Below are 13891 nucleotides of genomic sequence, written 5' to 3'. Positions count from 1 at the left end.
GGTGACCGTGTGGCATTTATACTGAGGGGAATGCACATAAACACACACACACACACACACACACACACACACACACACACACACACACACACACACACACACACACACACTGTATTTCAGTAATGATGATGTACGAAGGACAGAAATGTGGTCGAGCAGGCCGGGACAGGTGATAAGTCACATTTCACTGATACACCGGCGAAACCGGGTGGAGCACGTTGCAGCATTTAATACAGGACAAAGACCCCATCAACACACACACCCATACACACACACACACACACACACACACACACACACACACACACACACAAACTCTCTTCAGGATGCGCTTTCACTTCAACTTAATGTATCTGGGATAAAGTGTGATGTCACTCAATACATTTGGAAAGTTCTGAGTCATTTGCACCACATCTCTGATTACCACAAATCGAAAATTAAGTCAAAACAAACACTTGAAATTCGCTGAAAGTCTACATCTCTCTGGGCTTGGCCCAATTATCAAGCATTTCATGATTGAAAAAACAAGTGATGTGGCAAAAAATAAAGCAAATGAACTCCTGAGGCTCCTTTGTGCCTCCATGTCACTCCATTTACACTGTATTGATGAAAAGAAATGTTTTAGAAATTGACTTCTATAGTCTTTATTTATCCAAAAAAAAAACAACAACAACAACAACATGCTAATCATGATACAACTCAACATCAAACTGACTCTTCTTTCTGTTACATGCTTTTAAAGAGAAATGCTTGTGACTCCTGAGTCACCAAAAAATTGTATAGAAGGCACACAATTGTGTAGGACGTCTAAAGATGTCAATAGCATGTCATTTTCCCTTCACTTAAACTAGGAGACCCAAACCCCAATACATACACAAAGCTAGCTTAATGAAGATCTGCTTTACATGGGTCGAATCTCCTGCTATAGAGCTCCAACCCTATTGAACAAATATGAAGGTGAAAACTGACAGCACTCCAGGCCTCCTCACCTCACCTACATCAGTAGTACCTGACTTTGCTACCACCATTTTGGATGAATGAATCTTCACAAATTTCCACAGAATTCTAGTGGGACATCTTCCCAGAAGAGTGGAGCTTCTTATAACAGCAAATGGAGACCAAATGTGGAACGGGTTGTTCAAAAAGAACAAATTTAGGTCAAAAGTAATTCTATCATGATGTCTTGCTTTTGTTACGTCACATCTTATATGACTAAAAACAAAACAAATATGATCTTCGGATAAGATGTTGAGACAGGATGTACCTTTATTCACTGATTCAGCCCTTGTTTTCTGTCCTAGTTTTTTTAAAAGCTAAATGAATGCATTGAGGCTAGATTATCCACCTGACATGCTAGCAAGAATGCTCCCCTGCTAGTTAATCTAGCTTTGAAATTAGCTAGTTGAACACTAGTGTTTCTGAGTTCATTTAAAAAAAAGTAACAATCTGTCCTCTGGTAGCCCTATAAAACCTGCAAGGTTTAGAGAACGTTTAAAAGTGTTGATACTCAGGCATGCTTGTCATGTCACTTAACAATACTGAAAAACTTGAAAAACAGAACGATGCATGCTAACCGGTTTAGCATATATTCCATTTACATAGGAATTACAATATTATATTTTGCATTCTGCAATTGGTTAATCCATAAACACTACCTCAACAGTTGAACAGTTGAAAACCTCAACAATGATATATGACTATATTGGATGGACGTTTGGTGTCACCCAGGTAAGGATGGAAACTGATTTGAGTCTGGTTCCTCTCAAGCTTCCTTATGATGTCTCATTAAGTTTTTCTCTGTTTATTTCTGTGAGCTTCTTTGGGAGCAAAGCAAGTAAAAATGGCATCATTCAGGCCTCAAACACGTTTTGGTTGACTGGAGAATAATCTACTTACATTTATTTTGAATTGTATAGCGTTTAAACAATGGACACTGCCCCAGTGCAGGTTTTTGTATATACATATTAGCCAAATAAGTTCTAAAGGTTTATCTAGAGGTGATGGTGGTGAGGGAAAAACTCACCGAGATGGTACAAGCAAGAAACCATGAGTGGATTTCAATTGGACAGATCTCCATCCAGAGGTTGGATCAGGATGGACCAGGCAGGTCCAAAGAGGAAAGAGGAAAGGGATAAGATAACAGGTACCTCTGGAACCACAGGTGCCTGTGGAGATCTGGAGAGGGAGAGCGAGAGAAATATTATTAGGTATCTATATAATTATGTAATCGTTATGGACACTGTTTCTTCATCATGACAAATCTATCTGCTATATACTGTAAACTCAGGTTGTGAGCAGAACTTCCTGCTGAACTTCCAATCTCTTGTTGTAATAACAGATGGCTGTGTTGACACATGTGAGCCATTTTTTTTTTTATCTTTGACGTCACACAGTCTATTTATATATATATATTTTTTTTATCTTTGTTTATTTCCTCCAGTGCCAATGAGTGATAATATCACCTGCCACAAGATTAGGAACAGCAAATGATCTATTTCCTTCTCATGTTACGATCGTTCTTCTTTATTATCCTTTTTCTTTGCTTCCGGTATTTATTTTAATGCCTTTGTGGACTTCATGAAGCTGTTTAGTTCAGATACATGGCCAGATATACGGCCAGAAATATTGTGACACCTGACTTTTCCAGCCATATGTGGTTCTTCCCCGAACTGTTACCACAAAGTTGGAGGCACACAATTGTATCGATGTCTTTGGATGCTGTAGCATAAAAAGTTTGCTTCAGTAACGTTATTTAGTCAAAAGATGCTGAGCCTACAAGGATTCAGAGGCTGTTGTGCCACCTACGGTTGGATCCCACTCATGAAGATTTCAAACCTACAAAGAGAAGGTGCCGACCCCGCCAGGATCCCGAGCCATCTAGAGATGTTCCAGCGCCAGATTCTGGTTCCACAACTACAACTAAATATATTTGACTGTAGAAAGGACGTTGCTTATAATCACAGACTTCGGTGCTCATGATATTTTTCACTATCCAGTGTTTGTCATGTTTTAAAGATTTATAATCACACTCTTGGTGTCACCCAGATGAGTGTAGGTTCGCCTTTAAATCCGGTTCCTTTCAAGGTTTCTTCTTTTCTCAAGTTTTTCCTTGTCGCAGTCGCCCCGGCAGCTCATCAGGGGAATTAATACACATAATTCACTTTTATTTTTAATTTTTGTTTAATAATTGTTACATTCTTCAAAGCTGATTTGAGACATTGTCCATTGTGAAAAGTGCTCTAGAAACAAACTTGAATTAAATTGAATATTTAGATCAAAAACACATGACCTGAATCACAATTAAACACTGGTACAAGAACCAAAACTCATGAAGTCTATGTAAATGTCTGTACATATACTGGTTATTAGTCTTTTAGTATATGGTATGGCATAAAGTGTATATTGTATTTTATAGAATAATGTTGCTGATAGAAATGATATTCTCAGTAGAGACATCTTTATACACCACCTGTGCTTCTACATCCTCAACCTCCAACATCTTCTGTATGATCTAGACAATGACACTGTACTCGATTAAATAAAGTACAGTTTGTTTAGATCAGATGTTGCTGTTGTGAAACTAGCTAAGCACTTTGACATGCCGTCACTCCGTCTTCCTGTTCCAGAGAGGAAATCATGCCAAAACATTTTAAGACATTATCCTGAATACTTGAGAACCATGAGCACATGTTTCATGTTTTTTATTGCATCGTTCATTATTTTTTTAACTGTAGTAGATTAAAGGGTTTAAGGTCAACGATCATCTTGTTGCAGGTTGGTCTGGTTCCAAAAAACCTTTTTTGTGGAAATTCCTGAAATTCCTTTTACAAACCTTCTTTTTAGAGGTGATGGTAGTTAGTTTTCGCATTGTGATGGGCGAGCGAAAGTAAGACTCGAGCCACGTTTGTGATGATAATTCATGTCGACACGTCTAATCTCTCACTCTGCGAAATTCAATAAAAATACAGTTGAGATAATGATGCAGATAAATGAATGAATTTGTGAATGAATGAATGAACATGAATTCATTGTATGAGTTATCTGTAGTCTGTTTGGACTGTGTGTGATGATGCATCTGGAACATCTGGAATAATTTTTTATCAGATCAGATGGGATAAGAAACACTGGTACACACACCCATCCAAACTCCACACACGTTGTTTCAACACCTGCTGATTGTTACTGTAAATGTGAGTTTCTTGCTCTCGACTAGTCTACTGAAGTTGTTGCCGGTCACATGACCGTCCTGTCTGTAGTCTGTACCCGAGCTAACTTAATAAATCACCTGAATGTCTTTCTTCATTGCTCGCTCACATCCTTGTGGATTTTATTACTCTGTGCTTTTTTCACTCGATGCTCTATTACAGTAGAAATGTATATTCAATAAAGGAGGTGTGAGGGGTTTCAGGGTGTTGGTGCACAATGTGGAGGTGAACAAGCTGTTTTATTTTAGAAACAGCTTGTTAGCTCTAGAATTCTGCTGCTTCGAATCACACACAGAGATAAATTAGTGCTAGATTACATTTATTTACATGAGAAAGTGAGAATAACGTGTGTGTGTGTGTGTGTGTGTGTGTGAATGGTGTGAATGACGTGTGTGTGTGTGTGTGTGTGTGTGTGTGTGTGTGTGTGTGTGATGCGTCTCTACTAATAATAAAGCTGTTGGAGTTAACTCCTGGTGCTGTTTAATTTCATTTTGAATGTTTTCTTCTCCAGTTCATCTCCAAATTCATCCTGTGCCTCGATCACCGTTTTCACCATAGAAGTTCCACCACATGCAGAAATCTTTCATAGAGCTCAGTGAGGTCATTAGAAAATTAGAAAAATGGAACAATCTCCGTCTCACTCTAGATGAAACTAGAACTGGGTGTTACTATGATTGCAGGCGGTGATAATAAGTGCATTTATTTTATCTTCCAGCCAATTACAATCCAGCATTCACCCCTGAACTCCTTTCAGCCAATTACAATCCAGCATTCACCCCTGAACTTCTTTCAGCCAATCACAATCCAGCATTCACACCTGAACTTCTTTCAGCCAATCACAATCCAGCATTCACACCTGAACTACTTCCAGCCAATCACAATCCAGCATTCACTCCTGAACTCCTTCCAGCTAATCACAATCCAGCATTCACATTGCTCCTGGGGGAAAAAGACTCTTTATGTTTTCTTTTGTGTGTGTGCCATGAGATTCTCATCATACGAATAAAATTCATGCGACGTGACAAAACAACTGGTTGACCAATTCATATTTATTTTTCCTCATGACAGAGAACATCACACTGCATCCAGCACCTGATCAGGAAACACACAGCCAACATCATCTCAAGTGCATCTCTCATTCTTCTCTTCTCTTCTTTCTCTCCATGGGACACTTATACAGAGTTTTACATTAGAGCTTGAAATGTTTCCACATCACCAAAAAAGACAAATCCCTCATTGTGTTCAACAAGTGTGTAGACACTGATTATTACATGGCCAGGGAAAGTTCCCATCAATTAATGACATGCAGCAGAAATGAGTTCATGCATTAAACATTAATCATAATCATTACATTAACAATTAAAAATAGAATTATTCCAGGTGGAATGTTCGCACCTGGATTTATTTTCTAATCCAAATTTATTTATTTTATTGTTTAGGGAACTAAAATAATAGCAGTAATAATAATAATAATTATAATAATTATAATAATAATACGAATTTAATCAAATAAAATGAAATGTATTTAAAAGAAATGAAAAAGAATGAATGAAACTTTACATGATTGATAATAACAGACCCTGCGTCCGGTTCTTTACCCCTTACTGAGAAATTAATGTAAAATATCACACTCTTGCACTCACTTCTTTATAAAAAAATAAAAAAAAAGATTCATTGTGTGTGTGTGTGTGTGTGTGTGTGTGTGTGTGTATGTGAGCTGTTCATATCATGTGAGGAGGAGTAAGGCAAGTGAGGCAATAGCAAGTGCATGTGTGTGTGTGTGTGTGTGTGTGTGTGTGTGTGAGTATGTGTGTGTGAATTAATATGCACAGGAATACACAAACCAGATTACAAAGCTTGTGTGTGTAGGTGAGAACTGGCTTGTTTTTATCTGTATTTTCTACCTCAATGTGTGTGTGTGTGTGTGTGTGTGTGTGTGTGTGTGTGTGTGTGTGTGTGTGTGATGCTCACACCAGCACCTTGGTGAGGAGCAGTGATGCGAGCAAGGCGATGGTGAGTGTGAGTGTGTGTGTGAGAGCGGGCGGGGCCGCGGTGTTGCACAGGTCGGTGTTGCAGCAGGTTTTGGTCATCTGGTAGATGGTGGAGCTGGAATTATTGGGAAACTGAACATCTGTCGTCTTATTGCACTGTGCTACGTCCAGACATCCGCTCATCTTCAGCGAGATCACTGACACTGGAGGGGGGTACAGATGTTTACGTGAATACAGATGCTCATGCTAATACAAATGTGTGCGTTATTACGGATGTTGTTAATATCATGACAGCTGTTTTAATGTATTACAGATGTTTATGCTAATACAGTTGCTAATGGTATTACAGCTGTTTGTAATGTTATTAGAGATGTACATGTTAATACTGATAAAGTTATTACAGGTATTTGTAATATTACAGATATGGAGGAGAGACAGAGAGAGAGAGAGAGAAAGAGAGAGAGAGAAAGGGACAGATGTGATGTTCATACCTGTTTTTCCTCTTCCACTGAAACATTGTTGGTCGGCTGCACATGTGGTTATGGTGGTTGCACACAGATCCCAAAATCCTATTTCACATTTATAGCACTGCAGCGTGTAACCTGAGAGAGAGAGAGAGAGAGAGAGATTAGCCTACTAAAGGCCTTTTGTGATGACATCATTATTATTGTGATGATAAATTGATTGACCGTTAAGAAAGCGATAGTTTTCCTCTGATTTTTCTGTTGTTTCTCCAATATAGATTTATTTCCAAGAAGTTTACAGCCATTTACAAAATATTGTGTGTGTTGCAAAACTTTTTAGCTCCTCCTATTTCAATTAAATTAAATTATATGTGTGTGTGTGTGTGTGTGTGTGTGTGTGTGTGTGTGTGTGTGCAGCAGCAAAAACACACTGCATTTTTGGATAAAGTCTGCAAAAGCGTGTGTACTCCAATGTTGGTTGTGTACTATTTAGTAAAGTGAAGAAAAAGAGCTGAGATTAATTTCATTGAACTACTAAAAAGTCATTTAAAAAACAATTCATTGATTCGCCATTTGGTTTTTAAGGAATTATATATATATATAATTTTCTTTTTGCAAAATTGGGTGTTTTTCTGGTGTGTTTTAGCCCCTCCCACTTTTCTAGAATTGTTTTTAAATGTAAATAAAACATAAAAAAAAAAATAAACTCAGCTGCTGAAATAAAAAAAACAAACAAAAAAAAGGATCCGGAACTGTATCTCAAAAAAAGTGTAACATCAAATAACTTCTTAAAATATCGAGGTTCACAACTAATAAACCGCCGATTATGCAAAATCAGGGACCCATAATTACTCCGCCCCTTTATCCTGTATGACTTCACTACATTTATACACGTGACTGTGCCGTGTCGATTACACTGTACTCAAGCTTCATCTCTTTCTCTCTCTCTCTCTCATCTCTCTCTCTCTCTCTATCTGCCAGCATGTCCGTGATTTTAATAGTCAGCAGTTACACTCCACAGTCACAGTCATACAGTGGCAAAGTGGGTTAGGGTCTGTGTGTGTGTGTGTGTGTGTGTGTGTGTGTGTGTGTGTGTGTGTTTGGTAATCAAACACCTTCCTGATCAAACGATCAGTTCTTTGCATTCAAACGTCTACACTAATTCACTTGAAATGATTTGTTGTTTGTTCACTTGTTTGACTCTCATTACTAATGTGATTCATTGAAATAGTTCTGGGGCCCCCAAAGACCAGGAACCACGGACCAGGACCAGGACTGGGCCATGGGCCATCTGGAACTGAGCCGCCAGAACGAATAAAAACGTCTTCGTGTTTTATTTACTTCTATTTTATGGACTTTTGCATATTTTGAAAGTTGAACACTTCCAAATATGACCACATACGGTATTTCCTGCACTTAGTTTAAGTCATGTTTTTTACAAATTGATAAAGGAAGCTCACACTGATTCTGTATTATTAGTGATTCCAGTTACATTTTCATGCTATTTTTTTTTTTTTTTACAATTTTATAGACTTTTACATATATTTTTAATATATTTTTTTTCACTACTGCCAATTTCTCGCACTGGTTTCAGTCGCTTTTTTTCCGATGCCCTGATAATGAATTCTGGTGAGCTGAGTTACATTTTCACTTATATATAATAATTACATTGATGTTTGAATTGTATAATATGTGTAATATTCGTAATATAGTAGTATAGTAATATAATAAGTGCGTTTTTGTGTGTAGTTATTGTGCCAATGTCTGGGTGAAACTTCTCTGTGGTGTAAAAAAGCTCAGGGTAAAATATTTGTTTAAACTGAATCTCGTTCGTCTGCTTCGAGTACCTTGATTTGTTTCTCATGAGTCATCACAAATTATTTCAGAAGAAACACTTGGTTTGAGAACCTCATTATTAGAATGATTTTGGACACTTCAGCCGTGTATATTTCTTTCCTCATCCTGAGTCAGTTTGTGAAAAAAGGGCAGAAAAACCTGTTCCTAACAATACGTTCAGGAGGAAACTCCATTTTCACGTAGAACAAAAAGCTGATTTTTGGTGAAGAAAACCCTGCAGGGTGTAGCATTTTTCACCCATTATCTCACTCTGTCTTGCAGTCTCACATTCCAGAAGAAGTTTCTAGAAACCTGTGCGTCCAGTATAGAGGCTGCTTTAAAATGCGACTGCATTCGTGTGTTGATGTGAGCTGATGATAGATGTGTTTTAATGATGAAACTGATCATCATTCCATTTTGTATTTTTTAACTGAATGATTACATGTTTGTCCCTGCAAATCGTTTCACCTTCAACTTCAACTGGAATTTTTGGAATGTTTAACCAGTGTTCAATTTTATCCTGCCCTGAACGAATGAATTCACGGAGAGAGTGCAGCACGTACGCTCTTCTTCAGTTTAATGTAGCAAACAGACAAGTATGTACTGATGATCTTCATCATGGCTCCTGTTAGTGGGTGGATTTATTTATAAGGCAGCAGGTGAACATTATGTTCTCAAAGTTGATGTTAGAAGCAGGAAAAATGGCAAACGTAAGGATTTGAGCAAGTTTAACAAATTGTGACGCCTAGAAGTCTGGGTCAGATCGTCTACAAAACGTGTGTGTTCCTGGTCTGCAGTGGTCAGAATCTATCAAAAGTGCTCCAAGGAAGGAACAGTGGTAACCCGGCAACGGGGTCGTGGGGGTCGAGGCTCAGAGCTCCTGCAGCTGAAACTGCTGAAGAAGTTCATGATGTTGATGCTCGACACGTCACGACTGTTATAGCAGTAAATAGAGGACCAACTCAAAATCAGGCCGGTGGTCATAACGTTATGCCTGATCTCTGTTTCTTCTGGACATAACCTGAGTTAAAACTATTTGTTAATAAAGAGAGAGATGTGTGAGGCCAAGCAGAGTGTCACGTATACCTCGTACTCACTATAGTGTATAGATCCTATAGACATTGCATAGACACCATATATCATTACGTTCATTTATTCCATTCTCATTTGATTTAACACCACAAGCCATGTTTGTCCCCACTGACTCGCTCATTAGTTATAGGCACAAGAATATAAAATCATATTTTATAACCTCTGTATCGCTGTAAAGATGTCCCTTGTTAAAAGTGCTCTAAAAACCCCCCCGAATTGAATGGTATTAAATGTTGGACTGATTTCTATTTTTCTCGGGTCGCCAAAATCCTTTTTAATTTAAAGAGCCAAGAGCAAATATAAATCCTCTGTGTTTCTGCTTCGGAAATCATTTTTACTGACTCACAAAGACTCGCCTCTAAGTTTCACATCGTGCCTTAGACTTCGGTGACTTCTTTTTCTTTCAACAACCACGAAACAAAAAAACCCCGAAAACTACTGAATCAACGCACACACAAGGGAACCTGTTCCACTTCAGAGAAACGCCTGCAGGAGAACAGGGTTTGTCACTTTAGACAATGAATCAGACGGAGGAGATGAAAGACGTTTTTCAGACAATAATCGGGCAGCATTTTTTTAATTGCTAAAAGATCACGTGTTAATTAATGAGGAAACGTGTTCCTTTGGGTTTTATCTATTTCAGATGCACAGGGAGGCAAAACTCAAAGCACACATTGAACACACTAACACTGTTCTTTAAACATAAATATGAATAAAACAAGACAGGAATATTATTCAAGAATAAATCAACTTAAACTTTATGCTCTTATGGCATTTTTTTCAGAGCTGGATGCTCGGCATCTTTTTTTGGCAACAAGTTCGTTTAGGTTTGGTGTTTTGTGGAGACTCTCAGGATGGACTGCAGGTGTTCATCATTGAGACGATTCCTGTGTGCTGTTTTGTTGATCTTCATCACTGAGAACGGCTTCACACACAGATATGTGCTACCAAACATGCACAAGGTTTGTGTAGACAGAGCTGCTTCAGGAATGGAGGGAATAAACTGTGAGGGCCTTTCAGTGTTGTACTTTTCCTTTAGTGTCCCATTCCACTGCAGCTCAATCGGCTCCGTCTAAATCTGTACAGGTGCAGTTTTCACGTCAACAGCAAATGGGTTGTGAAGCAGCTCGGAATTGAAAGTCACCAAAGCGTCGTTCGAACTCTCTAAGTTTGGGAACACCGTCGCGCCAACTTGGTTCGACATGACTTGGCAACAGGGAAAGTGGGGCAAGTTGCACTGGTGCATTTGTGTCTCCCATTAGAGCAGCTTCACTTTAAATGTCTTCACCGGATCATACATGTCAGTGATCAGAGCTGAAGCGCTGCATTATGGGATTTGTGTGTTATCAACGCTTCATATCGCCGGGCCATTAATAACAATATAATTGTACGTTGGGCCAGATGTGGCCAGCGGGCCTTGAGTTTCACACATATGATGTAGTTGATCTAGTCATGCTGATCGCCTGAAATGGCAGCCGTGATGAAATAGGAAGAAAATGTACGGCACTTAGCGATGATGAGCGAATAATATGATGCTTGATATATTAATAGAAGTAGCATTTATATCTTAGTGCAATACAACACCTTTGCATTGTGGGAAACACCCTGTGCCGCAGCGTGCCATTCTGCTCTGACGTGACTCAGCGGGGCGTGAAATGACCGAGCGATGACGAGTGTGTGTTTATGGTCTAACCCATATTATGTAGGGATTACTGTTGTGTTTGAGCGGTACACAGTGACATCAGCATGTCACACGGTCTCACAAAGTGACGCACAGAAGTGCGGGGACAAACACGACACAGTCTACAGGACAGGACAGGATAGAAAGGGACAGTACAATACAGGAAAGGACAGGATAAGACAGTAAAGGACAGGACCAGTGTCTCAATCATGTGACCCAATCAATTAATTACACCATCGAGGGGTCACATTATGATTAATATCAAACCTTGATTTGAATTTTGAGAGGAGAAATGAACCTGATTTGCTTTAATTTGTCATCATTCATATTCAAAGTCAATCATCATGACATGAATATATACGAGAATCCTGGACTCAAGTCGAAGCCACACATTTAAACCCCAAATCTCCCATTTGATCTGCTTGATTCACCACATAATAAACAGAAGACAGAAAGTAGGACGGACAGTACAGGCAGTAAGAGAGTACAGATGGACAAATGGTTAAACAGACAGTAAGACAGACGTGTGTGTGTGTGTGTGTTAATTGTTCCTGCTCTATTGAATACAGTCACAGCAAGTCATCAAAACACACAAACACGCTGAAAGTTAAACGTCATTGTCATCATTTATTCCACCTAGCATGGGCGTGTGTTGGGTTTAGCGCTCTGAGTCGTCCTTCCCTGAATGTTCCACAAGCTTCTCTTGTCCAGCAATTCAACCCCCTGAAAATCTCCTGACCACCATAAAGAACTACACACACCTCATCCATCAGTAACCCCCGGTGTCCCCCAAGGCTCAGAACTCTGCCCTCTTCTACTCTCCATCTACACCCACTCTTTCAGAGAGGACATGTCTACAGCAGTGTCTACTGTCCGTAAGACAGTTCGATGGTGGGACAATAAGACATTTTGTGTTTAGACAAACAGTAAGAGAGTGCTTTAGTTCTAGGCTGTAGGAAGCAGGACCGGTTTTTTAGACCTGTTTAAAGTCCTTAAATGCACATTGTGGCATGTCTCACTTTTCTGAGGCAGGTGATTGGACGAAACCTCTTTCTGCAGGGCGCTACAGCAAAAATTCCTCAACTAGAACTGGTTCCAGTAAAGCCACTAACTCCGCTCACTGATTCTTGTCTTTGCTGCTTTAAAACTAGCTGGAAGTGAGACAATTAAACAATACAGACAGTGTGACGGTCAGATGGCTATGGGGTTAGATAGACAATTAAACAGTTAGATAAATACACAGTAATATTGTTTGACAGTAGGACAGAAAATAAGACAGTTATATGGATAGACATTGGACAGAAAATGGGACAGTAAGAAAAACAGTAAGACAGACAATATAAAGGTAATACAGACAGTAAGACAGTTATGTGGTTAGAAAGGAAGACAGTAAGACAGGCAATCATACAAAAAGACAGTTAGACAGTCAATAAGACAGTAAGACATTAAGACAGACAGTAAGACAGAAATTAAGACAGACAATAAGACAGTCATATGTTTAGACAGTAAGACAGTCAATAAGACAGTAAGAAAACAAGATAGACAATGAGACAGTAAGACAGACAATGGGGCAGTAATTTAGACAGTAGGGCAAACAAAAAGACAGTAGGACATACAATAGGACAGTTGTATATTTGGACAGTAAGACAGACAGTAAGACAGACAATAAGAAAGTGAGACAGTAATACACACAATGGGACAGTAAGACATACAGTAAGACAGTTATGTGGTTAGACAGTAAGACAGTCAATAAGACAGTAAGACAACAAGAAAGACAATGAGACAGTAAGACAGACAATAAGACAGTTATGTGGTTAGAAAGGAAGACAGACAGTAAGACAGACAGTAAGACAGTAAGACAGACAATGAGACAGTGAGACAGAAATTAGGACAATTAAATGTTTGGACAATAAGAAAGACAGAAAATGAGACAGTATGACAGTTTGGCAGCAAATAGAAAATATGACTAGAGAGACACCAAGACATTTATGGAGTAACTGAGTAGAGACGAGAAAACAAAAGAACGTGAGAACATCATGGCCTCACACACTCTCGACATGCCATTAGTCACATAATCTCTGTGTAAAGAGCGGTGGACTTTACTTTACTATTCATTTCTTTAGCAAACATTTGAAATTCAAGAAAGAACCCAGATGGTTACATGATCACAAGGCGGCCTGAGATGAAGTCATCCTGGAGCGAATGAACGAGGGAATAATTACAATTGCAGAAAGACATCAGACCATTTATTTGATGTTGGTAAAGTCCCTTCACTAACATGCTACCAGGAAGTAACGCTAAGTGCCACGACCGCCCCAAAGGCAAATAACATCAAAGCACCTGAAGAAATGTGCATCAGAAAGAAGGGATGAATCACACAAGCAACCGAGAGCCTGGAGAGAACATGCTCATGTGACGCTCGAACCACCATGCTTCTCAGGGTGCTGTGCTTCCACCAAATGTTCGATCATGGTCAAACCTAAGAAGAACACTTTTGAATCTCCAGACAGGATTTCAGGCAGCTCACCACTCTTCCATTAAGTCCAGCTCTCTGGAGAGTCCCATAAACAGCTTCTCTGAAAAGCTGTAGGTCACTCCAGCTCCCTCCCTAGGCCTCTGTTG

The 13891-nt window shown here is 39.1% G+C and overlaps 1 protein-coding gene across 1 annotated transcript in view; it reads right to left on the bottom strand.

Moving 5' to 3' along the window:
* Positions 1-5239: 5239 nt before the first annotated feature.
* Positions 5240-13891, bottom strand: part of spaca4l (sperm acrosome associated 4 like) — an 11653-nt gene continuing 3001 nt past the window's right edge. Inside the window, exons 2-3 of the mRNA XM_046859052.1 lie at positions 6688-6798; positions 5240-6399 (exon numbers count right to left, since the gene is read on the bottom strand). Of these exons, the coding sequence (XP_046715008.1) occupies positions 6173-6399; positions 6688-6798 (338 nt within the window). The 3' untranslated portion in view covers positions 5240-6172. The remainder of the gene's footprint in view (positions 6400-6687; positions 6799-13891) is intronic.

The sequence above is a fragment of the Silurus meridionalis genome, chromosome 10 (genome assembly GCF_014805685.1).
Source record: "Silurus meridionalis isolate SWU-2019-XX chromosome 10, ASM1480568v1, whole genome shotgun sequence".
Taxonomy (NCBI): Eukaryota; Metazoa; Chordata; class Actinopteri; order Siluriformes; family Siluridae; genus Silurus; species Silurus meridionalis.
This window is presented reverse-complemented; position numbering and strand designations above follow the sequence as displayed.